General features: G+C 57.0%; 6 protein-coding genes across 6 annotated transcripts; 2 read left to right on the plus strand and 4 right to left on the minus strand.

Annotated features, from left to right (window-relative positions):
* Positions 1-1,928: 1,928 nt before the first annotated feature.
* J3D65DRAFT_148486 (phosphatidylinositol 4-kinase-like protein PIK1) lies at positions 1,929-5,405 on the minus strand. Its single transcript, XM_066794064.1, has 4 exons — positions 5,084-5,405; positions 4,847-5,033; positions 2,182-4,805; positions 1,929-2,133 (listed from the first exon to the last, which is right to left on the minus strand). Exons 1-4 carry the CDS (start codon positions 5,161-5,163, stop codon positions 2,094-2,096), a joined length of 2,931 nt encoding a protein of 976 aa, XP_066650420.1. The 5' UTR covers positions 5,164-5,405; the 3' UTR covers positions 1,929-2,093.
* J3D65DRAFT_640435 (Isochorismatase-like protein) lies at positions 5,260-6,780 on the minus strand. The gene has a single exon (XM_066801791.1). The coding sequence runs from the start codon at positions 6,653-6,655 to the stop codon at positions 5,648-5,650; it is 1,008 nt and encodes a 335-aa protein (XP_066650421.1). The 5' UTR covers positions 6,656-6,780; the 3' UTR covers positions 5,260-5,647.
* Positions 6,781-8,535: 1,755 nt separating this feature from the next.
* On the plus strand, positions 8,536-9,710 carry J3D65DRAFT_640440 (uncharacterized protein). The gene has a single exon (XM_066801792.1). The coding sequence runs from the start codon at positions 8,592-8,594 to the stop codon at positions 9,414-9,416; it is 825 nt and encodes a 274-aa protein (XP_066650422.1). The 5' UTR covers positions 8,536-8,591; the 3' UTR covers positions 9,417-9,710.
* A 4,373-nt stretch (positions 9,711-14,083) lies between these two features.
* Positions 14,084-14,863, plus strand: J3D65DRAFT_148842 (uncharacterized protein). Its single transcript, XM_066794065.1, has one exon. The coding sequence runs from the start codon at positions 14,194-14,196 to the stop codon at positions 14,647-14,649; it is 456 nt and encodes a 151-aa protein (XP_066650423.1). The 5' UTR covers positions 14,084-14,193; the 3' UTR covers positions 14,650-14,863.
* A 637-nt stretch (positions 14,864-15,500) lies between these two features.
* Positions 15,501-17,582, minus strand: J3D65DRAFT_148463 (uncharacterized protein). The gene has a single exon (XM_066794063.1). The coding sequence runs from the start codon at positions 17,272-17,274 to the stop codon at positions 15,700-15,702; it is 1,575 nt and encodes a 524-aa protein (XP_066650424.1). The 5' UTR covers positions 17,275-17,582; the 3' UTR covers positions 15,501-15,699.
* On the minus strand, positions 17,583-18,637 carry J3D65DRAFT_149101 (uncharacterized protein). The gene has a single exon (XM_066794066.1). The coding sequence runs from the start codon at positions 18,518-18,520 to the stop codon at positions 17,891-17,893; it is 630 nt and encodes a 209-aa protein (XP_066650425.1). The 5' UTR covers positions 18,521-18,637; the 3' UTR covers positions 17,583-17,890.
* Between the last annotated feature and the right edge of the window lie 315 nt (positions 18,638-18,952).

Below are 18,952 nucleotides of genomic sequence, written 5' to 3' on the forward strand. Positions count from 1 at the left end.
CAGATACGGCGGCAACTGACAGCAGATGCGATGGTTGGTGCAGTGGTGTTTGTATGAGCCTTTTGATTTGATCTCTGAACTACAGTGTTGCTCTACCGGACATCTTCCCTTCCTACGACAAGCACTTGTGGTAATCTGATCGAGTCGCCCATGGACCAGACTGCCACACGAGCGACTCGCTGTCAACGTCCGCTCTTGGGCCAGGGCACGCGGAGACGGATTCTTCGCGACCTCGCTTGTGGAATCTCGCATGGGCTTCATTACGTACAGACATACATGCGTCTGCTCTCACGTTACCCGTGTAGCAGCTTTGTCCATACTAGGTCCATGGATGTTGGGACAGCAGACGGCATATCCATCCTGCATATGTATGTAAGGAAAAGGGGATGACGGGTTTTGTGGCTGCAAAATAGCGTCCTAGACGGCTAGCCAGCAGGACTGCCGAAGCAGCTGGGTTTGTGGATAGACGCAACGCCGTTTGGGGAGCCGATGTACGTCTCAGGGGCAGACTGCGCATCAGAGTGAGATGATGGCATGGCATGGCGTGCCTAGCTGTGTGGCGCATGTAGGCAACATACGGCAGCAGGGGAGAGCGTAGTCAGTCAGCAAGCAAGCACCCAAGCGACCCAGGCAAATACCCATGTAGGAACCTTACTCAGTCGCCTCGCCTCGCTCGCCTAGATACATACTGATCGCGTAAACGCTCTCAAACAATGCTCATGCAAGCGCGTAGCCGTTAGCTCTGCCTCGACTCGACTCGACTCGACCGGAGGCGCCTCGAGACGCGCCATTGAGGGCATTGGCCGGCGGCTCGATGCGCATTTCCTTCACGGCTTACCTTACACTTACACCCGCGCCCCGGATGCACGATGCCGTCCCGCTGCAAGTCGCCCTACACGTCCATACGTACATGCATACAGATATGCGGACGACGACGCTATAGTAGCCTGCCTGCCAGCCTCGCTCTGCTAGCAGCAGTCAGTGCGCGGCCGGTGCGCTATTACCTGCCTGTCTGCTTGCCGACTTACCTACGCCGAGACGAGACGGGATGGACGGCAGCACAGGCAGGCGAGCAATGGCGTCCGCTCATCCGAGGGTCAAAGGCAGACAGGCAGGCAACCGGAAACGAAACGACAAGGAAGAAACAGATGCGTCGACTACCCGTCCGTCTCGGACAAACACAGAATATTGCTTTGCGGCGGGAAGCCGTTGCGTTGCGGCGCGTGCGGCGCGGGCTGACCATCCATGGGTTCGTAGGTGGTTTAAGACGGGACCGTGTTTGCCACTTCAAGCAGGCAGGCAGGCGGCTGCAGTGAGCAGAAAGTCCGGTAAGGCGGGCACGCAGCCTGCCTACAGGCTAGGTACCTACATAGCCCTGTCCTGGCTTGGTTCGCTTCTCGCTCTGCTTCTGCTACCGTAGTCACGCCTGCCGACGATGGACGGACGGACACGGCTGACCCGTGGATGGGTCAGGTTGGAGCTGACATGTCGTGTAACGTGGGGCCATCATGTTTGCGGACATGCGCGCGGGCGGTTTCGAGATTGATGAATCTGTATGCGGCGCGGCGCGGACTGGGCGGCGGCCGCGATTTTTAGAGGTTGGCTGGCTGGCTCGTGTCGACGAGACTGACGCCCAGGACGGGATGAAATCGTTTTGGGAGGAGTGGGATGACAGGGGGCACTTTGCTCTCAGCAGCGTGTCAATGAAGCGCGGTAGCTCTGGAGATTTCACATTACCGACAACGCTTCAAGTTCAACAATGAGAAACGAGGAGAAAAAGAGTTTTCATGCTCTTGCTCTGCGCGCCGCAGCTACCAAAAGTCTCCTCTCCTGTCATAACCAAACCGAGGTCTTGAGCGCGGTGTGAAAATCAATAAACCTGATGCCGTCCATGATGATGCTGCTCCTGCAGGGAGGAAAGTGTCTCATGCCAGAAAACGCCACTACAAATGCCGTTGTCGCGCTTGCATCGTCTCGTTCATGCAGAGCGCGAGAAGGAAAGCACGAACCAACGCAAAGAATAAAGGCTCAAGGGCGATGAAGAAGAAGAACAATGTTCGGCAAGCCGTGGTATCTCGACTCCGTTTTTGCGACTAGTAAATGCCCTGCGTGCGGTACTGGAAAGTGTCGTATCTAGAAGTGGGTTAGCAACGACACGTCATCCACCTCGCGTGTACTCACAGTCTGGTGTAGTAGCTCCCCACGCTCTTTGCCACCAGCTCCTCAACAAACGTCTCCGCCTCCTCCTTGCTCAGGTGGGTCATGAATCGCGCCCGCAACGCCGTCACGGCTTGCTGCACCCCTGCCGCAAAGCACGGCATCTGGCTACTTTTTCCCATCATCTCGACCAGCATGACGATGCGGTCCGACTCTTTCCTCAGCGCCTGGAAAGCCTGTTTGCACAGCGTCTTGAACAGACTGAAGCCAGGGGAGGTGAGCCCGCCAAGGACATCGACATAGTCCTGCGTCAGCTTAAAGGGCGCCGCTTCGAATCCCATGCTACCCGGGGTGTTGGAGAGCATGAAACCAAAGTCGATGTGGACAATATGGCCCTGGTTGTCGACAAGGATGTTTCCATTGTGCCGATCCTTGAGCTGGAGCACATAGCATATCATGCTGTAAGCGGCGAGAGAACGGGCGAATGCGTCCACGGCAGCAATGTGAGCCGCGCTCTCTGGTTCACCAAAAGCCCGCACGAAATGGTCGCGGAGGGTGGCGATGCGCTTGCGGGGATTGGCGCCGGTAGCAATACTCGCCAGCGTCAAGCTGCGCTTCAGGGAGTGCAGAGATACGCCGTTCGTAATGGTCTCAATGAGACCGGAGGATTCGCCCGTCACCAGTATCCGCATGCGTTTTATCCACACCGGCACTTGCGCGTCGTGCCAGATTTTCGAGCACACCTGAATGAGTTGGCAAGCAAAAGCCTCCTGGCGCAGGTCGGCGCCAGTCTTGACAATGACACTGATGAGATCCCAGTTCTTCATCCACCCATAGGGCGAGGAGCGCCGTATGCGTTCTCTCTTGGCGGTCCACTCTTCACCAAATGTTGCAGCACTGGGGTCATCTCGGTCGCCCCTGCGTTGGACACCTCCCGTCTTTTGATCGTTTTCCATTCGCGCTGCGCCCGCGCTCGTGCTCGCGCTGGGATCCATGGCCGCGTCTTCCACCTCGTCGTAGTGCAGATGGGCTTTTGGTTCGGCCATGATGCTGTCAAACGTTGGCGCGTTGTTGACTTCATCCACGTAAAAGCTCTGCTCCTCCAAACTTTGCATGCTCGAAATGATTTTTGCTTTGATGGCGGCGACCTCGGCCTTGGGGCGTTTCGAACTGCTATTTTCGAGCTGCGCCAGCATCTGAGCGGCCGTCCGCATGTGTGTTGCCAAAGCGGAAAAGTCTGGCTGATCGGGGGCTTGGGTCTTGTTGGAGAATGGCAGCGTCATCTTCCGGGGTACAGGGCTGTTGGTTCTGCTCGTGCCCATATCCGAGCTCCTCGAGGTTGACATGGACATGCTTTGTGTACCCTCCGAACGAGCTTGGCTACTTCTTGTGCTACTGTATCCTGCAGCAATCAAGTTTGCACTGTTTACGAGCTCGTCCTCATCGGGATCTCTGATGAGCAAATCCTTGCTCCCCAAATCGCCATCCGTGGGCTCGAATACGCTGTCAACCCCTGAATCTGGTGGCTTCTCCGGGATGATGGTAGGTCTCGACGAGTCGGAAATGTCGAATAATCGCCGCTTGGCGGTATCTTTTTCAGAGAGCAGCTTTGCCAGAAGCTTCTGATTGGATTCCGTGTCCGGGTCAAAATCAAAATCGTCCCGAAGGACTTCCACCATCAAAAGATACGGCACGCGCTCAGCACTGTTCAAACTCGTCGCCTCGGCCGGGTTCAGTCGCACGATCCGATGATGCTTACTCTGCGCGGCCGATCCACCCTCGAGAGTCGGGGGACAAATCAGGGGGATGTCCACTTCGGCTGGGAGGTCCTGCGCAATGAGAGCCAGCTCGGCCCGCAGCGCACTCAGGCGCGCAGGTTTCGGCACGACGACCAATCTGTTGGAAATATCCTCCAACGCGCTCAGAAATTGTGTCTCGCTGCGAAAGTAGTTTGAGCGCAGAATGTGCATTTTTTGGGCTCTAGAAAGACCGCTCGGACTAACATGTCTCGAATCGTGGGAATGTCGGCGAGTGGGTTTCTGGAGCCAGGGCGCGAGACCCGCCGTGGCTGGAGGCGTCGGTATTGGGGATATGTTCTGGCTTCGAAAGTCTGGGAGGGAAGCAGAACTCAGTCGCGCTTCAGCGTTGGTCGCTTTGAGGATTTGTGTAGATGGCTTCGGGAGGTTGCGCTTAGCCAAAGGCTTTGGAGGAGGGCCTTCCAATTCGAGCACCGGCAGCTTCGTGCGCGAGATTGGAGATGTTGGAGACGGCGGGCCTGACGCATTCCGCTCATGTCGAGATCTCCTTTTGGGCGCATCTCCAACCGTATTGCTTCGCGACAATTTTTGAGGCTGGGTCTGGGATGCGTCTGAAATGGTTTCGACCGTCACTCTGGGCTTCCGTGCCTGCGCTACCGCCAGGGGACCGGCATGCCTGGGTAGAAATGGTGCCGCAACGCTGGCGAGTATGATGCTTGACAAGACGGTGATGGGCAAGACGTTGTCCTTGATCCTCTCCCTCCTGGGTACTTCGGTTGCGCCAAAGACGATGCTCTGCACCTTGTTGTAAAGCCTGCGACAGGTCTTGAAAGATTCGGACTGGGGGGTCGCAGCGAGGTCGTGAAGGTAGGTTTGAAAGAGCCAAAAGGTCTGGCGGTCAGCAGAGAAGTTGATGAGGGGGGAGAACGTACCAGCAAGGCAGCATTGACGGATTCTTCGCACAAGTCTATGATGAATTCCTCCAGGGCCATTGACTCGTTCTCGACGCTGATGAGGAGGTGGCATAGCTGGGGTAGGAAGAATTCAATCTCCTCGTAGGAGAACTGGCGCAACTTGGAGCACAGGGCATAGTGAATGCCAACGTGGTCCGCATAGCGACTGATGGAGTTAGCTGGAGGACGAAAGTTTATTGCGGGGGGGCGACGGACGAGAGGTAGGCTACGCTGAGTGAGGGATCATTGTTGAAGTGATCCGACTCGATGAAGCGCTCCAACAGGCTCCAGCTCATCGGGAACAGCTCATCAGACGTGCGGCGGCGTAGGGGGAGGAGTGGTAGCGGGCATGGAAGGGCATGGCATGGCTTGCTTGGCCACCGACGGCCGGCGGAAGGTGCAAGGTATCCATCGGCGCTTCGGCGACTTCACCTCAACCTCGTCGACCTCGACGACGACCTACCACGACCCGCCTCGCTCTCTCGTCCCATTTCTCGTGCAAAGAAACCAGAAAAAGCAGTCCTCTCAAAATCTCCCGCGACAAGATGCCTGCGGCGACGCCTCCGCCGACGCCTCCGCCGAACGCCTCCTGCGACACGACCCTCGCAAAACAACCCAACCTTCTCGTCAGGCACCGTGCAAGCCCAAATGTGACGGATCGATTGTCGTATACTCTGTCTACGGACCTGGTTGGCGGTTCTGCATCTCATCCAGTCTGCAGCTTGCTTTTGCGGGTGCCAATTCCACCATCCCCGTCTTGTTTGCTTCTCCCAAAACGCCTCATGTCCGCGGCCCCATTTCGTCCACGGCCCTCGCAAACTCGTCAGTGCTGCTCAAAAAGCCCCAGGTCTTTGCAGCATTGTACTCGATGCACTCCTGGCTGAATCCGGGGCTCGTCGTCCCGGCCCCGTCTCCCAGCAGCACACAGTCATAACCCTTGCTAAACGCGTCGGTTAGCGTCCCGCTGACGCATTGATCAGTATTGACTCCTGCGAAGAGCAACGTTCGGATCCCTTGGTCTTCTAGAAATTCCTCCAGTGGGCTTGACTGGCCCCACATTCCAGACATCCGATTCTTGTGGATCCACACGTCCGGCGTCGAGGGCAGTCTACTTCCCTGCCGGTACACCTCGTCGAGTGGCGGGTAGAGTGCTGCGTTCCATGTATCCCGCATCAAGAGGCGGCCGGCGTCGACTTGTTTGCCAGAATCCATCACCACAGTGCCGCAAGGCGAGCCCAGTCCGCGATAGATGCGCCCGTCCTTGCCGTTCTCGAGGAGCACGCTACCTCCGAGGTGTCGCGTGTCACCAAACTTGTCGACAGCGATCCCGTTTGGCTGTTCCTCAAACGGGCTGGCCGGCACTGTCTCGAAGGCCTCGAATCCAAAGGCTCGCTTGACGGCTGGTGGCATGGTCTTGACGTCCTCGTCCGTCAATCCCCAATTGAGCCAGACCACTCTCACGCCAGCCTTGCGCGCCGCGGGAATTGCATTATTCACAAGGCTATCCGCGGCAGCGTGGCCGGGACCCTTGCTGCGGCCAAAGGCTTCCGAAAGAAAAAAGTTTTGCATGTCGATGATGACCAAGGCCGTCTTGGCAGGTGAAAGAGTTACCGAAGACGTCGTCGTCTTGAGATTCAAGCCAGGTTTCGCGCCATGCTCAGTGTGTGTGAGGTCGAAGCCATTCCGTGACGAAAAGAGCCAGAAATTGTCGGCATTTCCAATGACAGCGCGGCGTTGCATGATGAGGTTTTGGTGAGACAGGCGCGACGAGTGCGGACTTGAACTCATTCCAAAGTGGGATTGAGTTTCCTATCTTGCCTAGACGGGCGCTATCGATGAGGGGTAGACATGTTTGATAGAGCTGCCAGACTTTTCAGACATGTCACTGACTGCATTTCTGCCACTGTCATCTACTCTTGAGATTTGAATACAACTTGGGACTTGTGGGAGTGGGAGAGGTGGTTCTTCGCTCCGTCTCACGTGATGACAACTCTCAACCGCCTGGTTTCGTCGAACATGTCAAGTCGACGACACGGGCCATGATTGTTTCTTCGGGGCGTCGAGGCGTATCCTTCGAGCTTGCGCTGACCGATGGCTGGCCTGCGCAATGACGGTCATCACGTGCGGCGAGGGCCAAGAGGGAGGACATGGACGGCGAGAGGTCCGGGCCCAAAAGCAACACCACACACCCACCTGCGCTTGCAGGACAGGGCAGGGCATGCACGTCGGCGGCAGGCATGCGGTTCAACACCATGTACCACGTCCACGCCACAGCCTCCTGCCGGTGCAATCCACTACCCGGGGGAACCACCCTGCCGGTCCAGGGTACGCCAGGGATCTGACAACGTCCCGACTTTCCCAAATCCAATGGTCACACCTTGCCTGCCCGTCTTTCGTTGCGCCATCTTCACCTCGGCCATCTGCCATTCTCGACCTGTCGTACGGCTTCCTCCCCCGAAATTCAAGACTCCTTTCTTTTCCCATGGCCGCATACTGCTCAGGCATACGCGGCTCTCTGCGTGTGAAACCAGGTCGTAAAAAACGATCCTTCTTCGTCGATCACCCTTGGTCGACTCGAAACATCTGCATCCTACCCTTCGGCTTACCGGCTGATCTACCCCAGAGCTGGCTGGCGTTGATGCCTGACTGGGGTCCTCCCTTTCTTTGCCTCCTCCCTGTCTTCCAGGCTCGCGGTCAGGGCGGTGAAAAGGAAATGATGAGATGGTTGCTTTGCAGCAGCGCTACTAGCAGCGGCAAACTCCTCTGCATCCACGTGGTCTAGCCCAAGGGTGACATCATGAAAAGCCCAAACCGTCGTCATGATACGCACCGTGGCCAGCGCGTCGAGCAATCAACAGCCCTGGTGGTACCACGGTATAGTCCTGGGCTCTTGATTCTTGAAGACTGCCCTGCGAACCGTGGCTGACGCCATGGACCCTGAGAGGGTGTTGATTCAGTCCCTGCGGAAGATCAGACCGTTGCAGCAATGTGACCGTTGTGGTGATAGATCGAGGCAAGCCTTTGTGTTCAGAAAACCACCTCTGGACACAACCTGGCAAATTGACCAAACGTTGGAGCAGCAACTTGACGGCTCGATGCATATTGGAAACTCGCTTGGGTGGCTGATAGCGACCCTCTCTTCCAGACCTCTAATACGGCTAGCTGCAATTGCCAACGCATGTTGTCTGCAGACCGCCTCTTTTGCTGCTCTCATTGTTGTACCATGTTGGTTTCCAGAAGGATGGCTGCCCCCCATACCTCAGCTTCGCGGTCTCCGCCGCAGACCGATCGTGAAGACGCAAAGAAAAACGAGATCGCGTTGATCTGCGCTTACCGGATCCGATTAGGTTGAATTAGAAGCACGGTGTCTTGCTATTGTGGGCGAAATGTCCGAGTTTCTTCTTCAAGCAGCCCTGACAGGATCCACTGAGGATGCGCCGAGCGCCGTGCTCTCTTCCTGCAGACGAGGGGATATGCATCTTTATTTTTCATTTTTTATTTTTCCCTCGAGATTTGCGATTTGCGCGCCCTAACTCCAAATTGTTACACAGACCTTGATGGGACCATTCAATGCCTTGGGCAAGGTCGTGTGAGGCACTGTGGGTTCGTTGGCAGATTTAAAAGGCAGGTAATAAGGCACCGGTCCAGCCTCTCTTCTCCAAGTCCAAATCTCCATCTTCCCTGCCTTCCAAACATCTCCACTTTTTTCACTACCATCCTCGCCATGACTGCTCTCCGGGCAATCCTCAATGAGACAGCGCCGGCGTCATCTAGCCCGGCCTCCTCGGGCTCAGCCGGCCGACGCACTAGCAATTCTTCAAGCTACTATTCGCCTGCAACAACATACTCTGGTCTTCCTTCTCCAGTCATGAGTCCCATGTCTCGCGGCCTCGAGAGAATGTCTCTCGACTACGTTGCGCCAGGAAGTCGACCATCGTCTGGCCCCGTCTCATCTGGCTACGCTGCCCGCTACGAACAAGAATACGGCCACCACTCTAGAAACTACCACGCACAATACGCCAATGCTTATCCCCCACAGGGAGCAGCAAATTGGGCATCAGTCAACGGCGCACGCCATAGGCCCAGCACTGCCGAATCTGGCAGTGGCCACAGCCCCACGAATGAATCCGACTACGACCTGGATGGCTACTACGTGAGGTCTTCGACTGCCTCAAGCTCCCAAAGCGAAAACGCGCGGCGCGATCCTCGCCACGCCTACGGAGAGGAAGAGCGCGTCTTCATCATGGTGTGCGCCATCCTCAAGGGCATGTCCTGGAAGGAAATCGAGAAGCAATTCCGCGTTCGATTCCCTCCCGGAGGCAAGCGCCGCCACCCAGAGCCTGGACTCTGGAACACGTACCCCGATAGAGCCCGCACAGCCGGTGGGCTGACCTGCGCTTACTACCGCATTCGCGAGCAGTGGGGCATCGAAAAGGTTCGAGGCGTACCGGACGACCTCAAGACCGACGTCAAGGGCGTGGTGAGGGAAAGAGTGTTGATGATGAGCCAGTTTCCGGATCTCCAGGAAATGGCCAACCGCTGCTGCTAGTTTTTGTTTCGGTTTTCTTCTTGGGTCCACTTTAATATCTTCTTGCATCGAAGAGTGTACTGGAGTTGTCTGTTTTTCACCTGGATCACGCCCGTCATGTCAGCGTGCGCTCAAGATTCCCCTACTCTCTTGGTAATGCTGTTCTGGGGCTGGCGACCTGGAATAGAATGCCGACTCGGCCCACGAAACAAAAAAAGGAGTTGTACGGTCTTTTCTCTCCACCTTCCAGTCTTTCTTCCCTTCAGCACTGTTACATTTGGGCTTAGCTTGAATATTACATTTGCATTTCCTCAAAATCTGCTGTGCTTCATGCCACGTTTTCTGTTCTTCACAAGATGCTCCTGCTGCGACACCACATTTTTTGAATATTCAATCTAGTCGATGAGACCCTGAAGATCTTCAGATCAATTTTGTCATCCCCGAGAGTTCCTCGCCATCCAGACAGGATCATTACGCAGCGGCTGACCACCTACCAGGTACTTGGTGAGACATGGCTCCCCGAGATGATCTGCCCGGCCTCCGTCAAGAAACGCCGGGGCTACTGATGTTCAGCCATCCGAGTGGTGGGCGGTTCTCCACTTGGTGGGTGTGGCTGCAGAGTCTCCGGGTTGACCGATCAATGCTTCACGCTCGTCCACATCAGGAAAAAAGTGCGCCGCTGTGCCGATGGATGTAAGAGAATCCCCGTTCATTCATTACCTGCAGGCCTGAAGCATCTACAATCCGTGGAGGCTTGCGGTTGATCTGGGCTTTATAAGGAGTTCAAGGCCCCATCCCCACGACGGTGGATTTACAACCTGAAAGATTCTGGACCAGTCATTATTCATTCTTGGAGAACTCGATATCGGATCAAGAAGTTAACAATTCAAACAGTCAGGACTACCTGAGAATTCACCGAACGAAAAAATCCCAAGTCTGTCGACGACTGCCACACGAAGATCGCCAAGTAGCATCCAAGCTGCTACATTCTACGCGCATCGTACCCGAAAAGACTGCACCGCAACTTGTCTCATTAGGCACCATACTTTGCAAGAATTGACTGCATTTCAGAGACACTCGGTACCCAATTGCAGCCACAGGACAGATACGAAGTGATGTCGGCTTCGATGCAACGGTTCGCCAAAACCCCTGAAACGAACATTCCTGAGATGGCGGCTAGCCTACGCATGATGCAACCCTCGAAAATTTTCATGGCTCGATTCCGTCGTCAGAGGGATCCCTTCTCCTCATTTCGCGGCTTGTCGTGGTCGAGGTCGCAGGTGGGAGGACAGAAAGCTTGTTCGACGGAGCTTGCTCCGTAGGAAATTCTGACATCACCGCGCATGGGGAACATGGCTGTTGCAGCCACAATGACCACGTTCCCTTCCCGTGTTCGCCAGTACTCGCACGACGCCTCGCGTACCCATACATCCAAATGGGCAGATGGGCCTAGATCGAATCCAACGATTGGACCGGAAACGATGCGCACTCAGTACAACTCTGCCGTTGTTTTACACCTGCAGACCAGTGACGGGCGCTTTCACACTCCCAAGGGATGCTGCGGTGCGTCGAGGGCCACGGCCGGCCTAGAACGCTCCAAATGGCTACGAATGTAGGATCTACAATGTTGTGGCACGGATGATCGTCGCCAAACGAGCGTTGGGAGCTCTCTCCATTCCGACCCGCCTCAAAGACCGTCATTCTTGGTTGCTGTCGCGGTGGGAAATGAAAAACTCGATCAAGGCACGGCGGTCAGCACGCCATGCGTACACGCAGCGTCCACGGATTCCGGAGCTTGTTCCTTTTCCTTCGGGTACAGTACAGGGCTCTTCCAAGGCAGTTCTACCCTACGTCATTGATCGCGTCCCGCCCGTCTGACCTCGCGGGCGCCTGCCAATCATCAAACGCCTGGCTGATCATATTTCGTCCCGTCTGGTCACTTTCTTCCTCTACAGAGATGAGGGTCCAGTTCGACCGAAAGGGCCGATCGACGTCCGTCACACGGACTCTCCCTCCCTTCCTCCACACTCGCTTCGCCCGTGTCCTGGTTTGCTCGGAAAATGCAGCCGAACCAGTACCAATCAGCCAAATCGCATGCACGGCGGCAACGCCGCACGCACATAAGGCTACATCGTTGTCGCAGTCTGGTGTGTACATGACCAGGATCATGCGCATGCCCCCCGTTTTTGGTTCAGGGTCCGCCGCCTCACTATTATCGGTCAATCATGGCAGTTCGACAGCAGTCTTCGGCCTGCTTGCTCGCTTGCCGGTAAAATTGGGCGCGACCCGCCAGCGAGGCTCTCGTCGGACGCGCCATGACAACCTACACCATCACCCCATGCGGTTTTGATTTTTCCTCTCCCATACATGCGCGTCAGCTGTCAGCGGATTCGTCCACGCGGCCCAGCTCTCCCTCTCCTTGCCTCGAGGGATTCGTATACAGAAAACTGCTCCTGCTTGCTGCCAGCCCGGACTGGGCTCCGTTCGCTGTTTGACATGCAGGTCGGACAGACTTGCAGAGTACGAGATGTATTTTGTTTTGTGAGATTCAGCCCGCCTGCATGGATCTGTCTTGGAGGCGAGGGGAGCGAGGCTTTGGACGTCGAGACAGTTGATGGCGGGCTTTCGAGGTCGAGTGACTGTCTGGCAAGAAGACTGAATGCGCTTTAAGTCTGTTCGTGGGGCTCATTGCTTGTTTTGCGGCCGAGGGGGGTCCTACCCACGCCTGGTGGTCCAGATCATCCCCTTTGGGCGGTTCTGTCTGAATCATGAACCCTCGCAAGTCCCGCACTCTCTCACAGACATGCGGTAATGTCATGATGCTCTCCGACGCCACCAAGTCTCTCCCTTGTCCTCTCTGACACGCCACGCCTGCTAGTTACCTTTGTTCCATTTCACAGCATGCCCGTTCCGCCGCGTACTCACCACCCCGACTCAACCAAAATAGGATGACTTAGCAGCGCGCAAGCAACAACTCATAGCTGGAAAGGGGCGCTCCCCATTCGCTTCGTGTGGTGGTGCATGGCATATCTGTGTGCCAGTCAATCCACCTACCCAGCTCGCACAAGATCAGGAAGGACGAAACGAGCGGCGGCTATCTACCTACTGATGCCTGTCGTCTGGACTGCTTCCTTGCCAGCCTTGCCTCACCGGGGACTAACCACCTCCTGTTGCTGCGGCCTGCCCGAGTCCCAATCACACACGCGACCTACATGCTCTTTCCAAAGTGGGCTGCTTCCTACGTCTGGACACTGCGTCTGATCCGTCTACCTGTCTACCTGTCTGTTTGTTGTCTGTACCTCCTCACCTACTGCGGCGTCAACGGCGGCCATTTCCAGTCGAGTCGAATCCAGTCCCTTCACTCTGTTCCTCCGTCTTGCACGCACAAAGCCTCTCTCCAACCCCTCAAGCAAGCGGACCAACAACCCCGTTCGCGTCGTCGCCGCGCTGCCCCTCCTACGTATGCACTCCGTATGTACACTCCGTACACAAACTAAACAGACATGGATGCTGCTCTCCATCCATCCATCTGCCCGCATAAGTGCAGCAAGACGTACATAGACTTTCCAACACACAGGATCTCGCACACCCCCTTCCTGTCGCGCAGCGCAGCCCGGCTGGCTGGCCGGCGCGGTCGTGCATCCACCCCTCCGTCCTTCCCAGTCCTGACGTGCCCGCCTCGCTTTTCCCGCTCGCCCTGACTGGCTTGCCCTGCATCCTACATGGACATGCCTGTACATACTGTGCAGTGCATACCGCTGCCTGCGTGCATCAAACAACAGCGCAGCAGCGGCGGCGGCCAAACACGTCGACCATGTGTGTGGCCTCGAAACAGAGTATGTAGCCAAGTTAGCGTTCCGAGACGGGCGTTCTCGACGCCGCTGATCTCCTGGCGTGGATCCTCTTCCAATGAGTGGTTGACGGATTGACTGACTGACTGGCCGACGGACGAGGCTACGACGTTAACGCGGGGTGGACTCTGGAAAGAGCTCCGCATGCAAGTGAGTGCGGTAGTCGCTTTGGAGAGAAGGAAGGCACTCGGCCAACCACTTTTATTGCTCTGCATCAAAAAAGGCATACGTCAGACTCAAGACTGTCCCATATCACCTCTCTGTCCATCTCCTCGTCTTCTCGTTGTCGAAATGGTTCTTGCAGTTCCGCATTGGGTGGTGAAGGGATGGCCGTGCCATCCATGTTAGATGTACATCTACATGTACATGGTGTGGGGTGGATCTGTCTATATGTATTGTACATTAGTTGCGCTCTCCCCTCGCATGAACCACCACCACCCGCTGCTGCTGTTCAAAATAGGATTGTAGTTTTGGTGTTTGGGCTGGGTTCGTTTGGCGCTGATTCGCTGCTTTTCCAAATGACATGCTGCTCGCTGTCGTCGACTGGGTTGATCGCTGACTTTCAAGTGCTCGTCGACTGTCCAAAGGGGGGTTTGGCCAGTCTCCCTCTGCGAGTGCGGTGTCTGTCACCTTTTCCGAAAGGCTTCACCTCACCAATCACTCACTCACCACCGCCACCCTCCATTCCAACAGGCCGGCCGGCCGCCTCACCCCCTCGCCGCTCATGAGTGGCTCACCGTCCAGCCGGCCATTCGTCCGCTCGGCCAGTCAGACAGCCTCGACTCCAGGCAGGCAGTCAGCGCGGCGCCGGCCGTCCGCGCGATGGTACCTGTCACATTTGTCTCGTTGTGGCGTTTTTGCCGCCTGACGTGCCGGTGTGTCGGGCCGGGGCGGGCGCGGGGGCGCGGTGGGTGGCGTGGCGTGCTGACACGGCGTGAGGGACGTGAATGGTGGGCTGGATAGATTGCTGGATGCGGGTTGCTATTGGTGGGTTAATTGGTTGGTCGTCAACGTCGGCGGACGTGTGGCCAGTTTGTCGACCGAGGGACAGGATGGAGCATCGCGAGGGAAGGGAAGGAGGGAGGAAGGAAGGGTTTGCCAGCCTTGAGAGAGCAGATGGCGTTGGTGGTTTTGCAGTCAACGAGTCGATCGGTCAGTCAATCAATCAGTCTATTGAAGGCGAAGTTGGAATGACAGCAAAGACGCAGGAATCAGGAGCAGCAGCAGCGTTGCCCTCTGTCGTGACCATGGCAGCGTGCGTTGACTCGAACACGCACCACAGCACGTGTCACCTAGCCAACAGGAAAGACGACACTGAAAGCTCAGACTCGGGGCCAGGGCCGGAGCCGGGCTCGGGTGTAAGGTTGCTCGGACGAGGGAGAGACGGAGAGGAGGAAAAGTGATCGTGTGAAAGATGGGCGGGCGGCGAGGAAGGCGACGACAGAGGTACCTCATCTACCGTTCCTTGGTTTGATTCCCTTTTCACCTCTTTTTCTTAAGCGAGAGCAAACCGGACAAGCAAGAGGGCGCAATCACCACAACCAGCAGAGCAGTAGCAGAGGCAAAGGCAAAGATGATAGAAACAAGCGACAAAACAAGAGTCCAACAGTCAAACAGACAAAGGCTGTCTTCATTGCTGCCCCATTACCGTCATCCTGACTCCATCTTTCTCACAGTCCTCCATTCTTGCGTGATGTTTCTTTGGTTCTTCATTCTGTACTCAGTCTTTTTTCTTCTCCTTTTTTGATTTTAGTCACCTGCATCCCACGCTTCATCAATCTGAGCTACTCCCTCCATCTCCAAGGCCCGTTAGTTACAAGTTAATTAGTCCATCAGTCAACTGTTCGTTCGTTCCTTTTCTTCCTCGTCACCGCATGGCAGAATGGCGCAGATTCGCGACAAAGGCATATTATGGTACAACAAACAAACGATGGATCGATAAGAGAAAAATCCACACTCTGCAACAAGCACCAAAACAGCCAGTAGTCAGTCAACCAACACCTCAAACAATCAGATCCCCTACACATCAATGGAGAAAGCAACATCGACTGTAGATGCTGGTCCTTCTCTCCCCTCTCCCCTCCCACAAGCCCGCGCCTCCATCACCACGTCCCCCATCCCCGATCCCCACACGATCCCAGATGCCCACGTCCCAGTCTACCTTTGTACCTACATCAGACTACCCCCAGATCGCCAGCAGATCTCTAGATCGTGGGAGAAGGTGCTGCATGCAAGTGTGTTTGACGTCTTTTTGTGCGCCTACCTGAGAGGGTGGAGTGGGAGATGAGAAAGATATACATGGATAGTTTCCGTGCTGTTTGTTTGTTGTCTATTGCTCTTCTTCGTTCTTCTTCCTCTCTCTCTCCGATTCTCTCTGATCTATGTGATGGGGAAGAGCAGTGTGTGTACGTCTGCCCGTCTACGATCCTATCTACCTCTCTTTGTCTCTCCCTCTACCTCTTCAACCACCCAGGCACAGCAAACGGCCTTCGCATGCGCTCCTCGTCCTCATCACTCCACACAGCATCATCAGGACTGTCGCCCCATCCATCGCCAACCCCATCACTGTCGACACCATCAGCGCCTCTAGCATCCCACTCCTCGTCCTCAATCCTCCCGAGGCCCTTCTGCACCCTCGCTGCCGCTCTCTCCCCATCACTGTCTTCTCCCATCACCTCATCATCGTCGTCTTCCTCCTCAGGATACTCATTCCCACGCCAATCCTCCGCATTGCTATCCTCATCGTCGGTGTCGAACGCATCCTCGTCATCGGCGTCACCGCCCGCACCGTCGCCGTCCGCGTACGCCTCCCACAGCGGCTCGTCGTCGGCGCGGATGATGAGCAGCCCGACCGACGGCGGCAGCGGCGCTGCCGGGATGCTGGTCATCGTTGCTGCCGTCGCGGCGGACGAGGCGGCGTGGTGGAGCACCGTGTCGGCTGGTCCGGTCGATAGGATGTACGTGTCGTACACGTAGTCGCCGTCGCCGTCGTCGTCGGAGTCTGAGGAGGTGTCGCTCGCGTCGAGGGACGACGGCTTGGCGTCGATGTCCATGGCGCTTGAGGAGCCGGCGGCGGTAGGTGGGTTGCGCGCGCGGTACCGCGGCGTGGGCTTGGGCTGGAACTTGAGCTTCTGGGGCGTGGTCGACGTCGTTGGCGTGCCAGGCTGCTGTTGCTGGAAAGAGTTGACGTTGGAGGCACTGGCAGGCTGCTGCTGCTCCGCCGACTCTACTTCGTGGGCAAACCTTTGCATGTCGGCCAACAGGCCAGGGTCAACGGCATTGGAACTGGCACTGGCATTGCTGGCGGCAACAGTGTTTGCGTTTGGCTGTTGCTGGTGTTGCTGGGCTTCACTGACAGAAGCAGTAGCAGCGTGCGGCTTGCGAGGCGTGCTCACTGCCGACGACCTGCCCGGCCGCTTCAGCGATGAAGGCTGCTGCTCAGGTCCCACAGGAGCCGTCTGTCCGTCCTGCTCCCGCGCCCTCCTGGCGACCCACTCGGACACGGCAGCGCTGATTTCATCCGACGACCGCCGCTTCTTGGGCTTGGACTCTACGAGCGTGGCAACGTTCTTGCGCTTCTTCTTGACGACGCCGCCGGCCGGCCCTGTCGTCGAGCTGGCCGAGCTGGACCCAAGCGAGGCCCTGGCCAGATGGAACCGGCGCGTAGCCTGGGGGGTTGGGAGAATCCTGCGGCCGCTGCTGCTGGTGGGACCCAATGTACGCGAGCTCCCGCTGGCGCCGCCGGCTGGCAAGCCAGGAGAGGCAGCGGCGGCGGCCGGGTCAGTTGGCGCCTCCCCACTGGACGACGAGAGCAGTGACTGCGACTGGGACGCCGTGGTTTCAGAGATGGGCTCCTGGACGTCCTGGACGCGCCGGAAGATGGCCTGGGCCTGCTGGTCATCATGGTCCTCGGTGTGACGGCGCCTCTTGGAGTCCTCTTGGGTGTGGACGTGCAGCGTGTCGACAGGCTCGTCCTGGCGCTTGCGTTTGATGCGCACCGTCTGCGGCAGCAGTGGAGGGTGGGACATGTCTAGGCCTGGACACGCCGGCGGCCCTTCCCCCTTGGTGAGTTGCAGCTCGGCTCCCTCTCGTAAGTGCTACTCCTTCGGACGCGCAATGCGTTGGGCAGGTGGTACGTGTCCCCGGGCGTGGGTACAGCAGCAAGCAGGCAGTCGCAAGGCTGCTCAAGCCGACTGGAGGCAGGCAGGGTGATCTGCAAAAGACCAGTCAGGAGACGGCAAGGCAATCACGCAGAGAAGGAGTGAGGCTGGCCTGGCCTGGCCTGGCCTGGCGCTGGAGATTGCGCAAAGCAGATAAGGGAGGTCAAAGCGAAAGGGATGCAGCCGTCTGTCGGGTAGAAGGGAAAGAGACTTGAACTGCATACAAGGGGCTTTGCACCACTTGGCGGGAAAATGGGAGGGAGTAGAAAATGACGAGAAAAAGCAGACTAGGGGCCCCAACGTGGAGCAAGGTGGAGAGAAGGTCTGGTCAGGGTCCATGACACATGGTGGCCCAAAGGAGAAGGGCTGAACTAGGGCATATAGTGAAGTGAAGAGAGGCGCGGGAAAAGCTTTTTGACGGTGGTACCGAGGCAGCCGGCCGCGGCCACAAGGGGAAAATTGGACCAACCTTGATCTGCACGGATTAAGCAGCTCGCGTGGAGGCCGTTGCGAATGAACGAGTCAGCGAGCCGGGGATGGTGGAGAGCGATTTGGGGGAGCACGCTGTTTGGTGGCGAGGTGGGAAAGCGACGACGTCGGAGACACCGGCGGAGGAGCCGACGGGGGGCGGGGCGCGCGGCGGAGAAGGCTTGGCCGGCGGAGGACGGTCCGCGCCGGAGGAATTCAGGGTCCAACGACTAAAACAACGACAACAACCAACAATCCAACCAACACAACAACGACAGATGCTCACCGCATCTTCTCCCAGACCCGTCACGGCATCCCATCTCTCTCGCCGAGGACGGTCCCGGCCCAGAAGGTGCGGCTCGTCCGTATTTGGCGTCGGCCATGGGCAATGACGTCGCTGCGCCGCGGAGGCGGTCGTCATGTCCGACCCGTGCATGCACCTTGCAATCAAGGCAGCGCCAACACGGAACACCACCTCGTGTGCATCGTGATTTCTCCCATCATCAGTGATCCATTCTCTCCCAGGTCGCCGGCCTCCATCGTGATTCCTCCGTTCATCACTGATCGCGCTCGTATCGTCCAGGCCCCAGAAACGCATCCACGGCCGCACACAACACAATATTGCCCCATGCATCCATCGCACCATGATCCGCTACGCGAGCGGCGCACGCTGTCGTCATTCACGTCCCACGCACCCCCATGCCGTACGTCATCCCGAGGACCCCTAAAATAAAACAGAAAAACAATGCAAAGGCTCGCAGCGTTCTAGACCGACCCCGACCAACGCTCATGACGTAGCCCGATCAGCAAAACAACAATTCTAGACGGCGTCGAATTTTGACACTCGTGTGTTGGCCCTTGCCATCCTAGATCCAAGCCAATGTCGCGTCGAACCACCGCCGGACCGTGTGCGCGACCATCGTCGACTGCTGGGGGGTTTGGCGTTGTCCCGTCCATTTCCGTCGTGTCCACCTCGACCTCCTCTGATCATTTTTCCATGGCCACTCCCTTGCAAATTCAAGTGTTCAGTCTCCACTCATTCTTGCCAACAGAAGGCGCAAAGTGGATTGTTCCAGTC

This window comes from Phyllosticta citribraziliensis (assembly GCF_038025025.1).
Source record: "Phyllosticta citribraziliensis strain CPC 17464 chromosome Unknown J3D65scaffold_14, whole genome shotgun sequence".
NCBI lineage: Eukaryota > Fungi > Ascomycota > Dothideomycetes > Botryosphaeriales > Phyllostictaceae > Phyllosticta > Phyllosticta citribraziliensis.

Bases quoted from the DNA above. Each gene is read 5' to 3' on its own strand.
- J3D65DRAFT_148486 (XM_066794064.1), bottom strand. From the start codon at position 5,163: ATGAGCTGGAGCCTGTTGGAGCGCTTCATCGAGTCGGATCACTTCAAC. The intron at 4,806-4,846 runs GTACGTTCTCCC...GCTGACCGCCAG, and splicing joins CCGTCAATGCTGCCTTGCTG to ACCTTTTGGCTCTTTCAAAC. The intron at 2,134-2,181 runs GTGAGTACACGC...ACCCACTTCTAG, and splicing joins GGGAGCTACTACACCAGACT to ATACGACACTTTCCAGTACC.
- J3D65DRAFT_640435 (XM_066801791.1), bottom strand. From the start codon at position 6,655: ATGAGTTCAAGTCCGCACTCGTCGCGCCTGTCTCACCAAAACCTCATC.
- J3D65DRAFT_640440 (XM_066801792.1), top strand. From the start codon at position 8,592: ATGACTGCTCTCCGGGCAATCCTCAATGAGACAGCGCCGGCGTCATCT.
- J3D65DRAFT_148842 (XM_066794065.1), top strand. From the start codon at position 14,194: ATGGTGGGCTGGATAGATTGCTGGATGCGGGTTGCTATTGGTGGGTTA.
- J3D65DRAFT_148463 (XM_066794063.1), bottom strand. From the start codon at position 17,274: ATGTCCCACCCTCCACTGCTGCCGCAGACGGTGCGCATCAAACGCAAG.
- J3D65DRAFT_149101 (XM_066794066.1), bottom strand. From the start codon at position 18,520: ATGGTGCGATGGATGCATGGGGCAATATTGTGTTGTGTGCGGCCGTGG.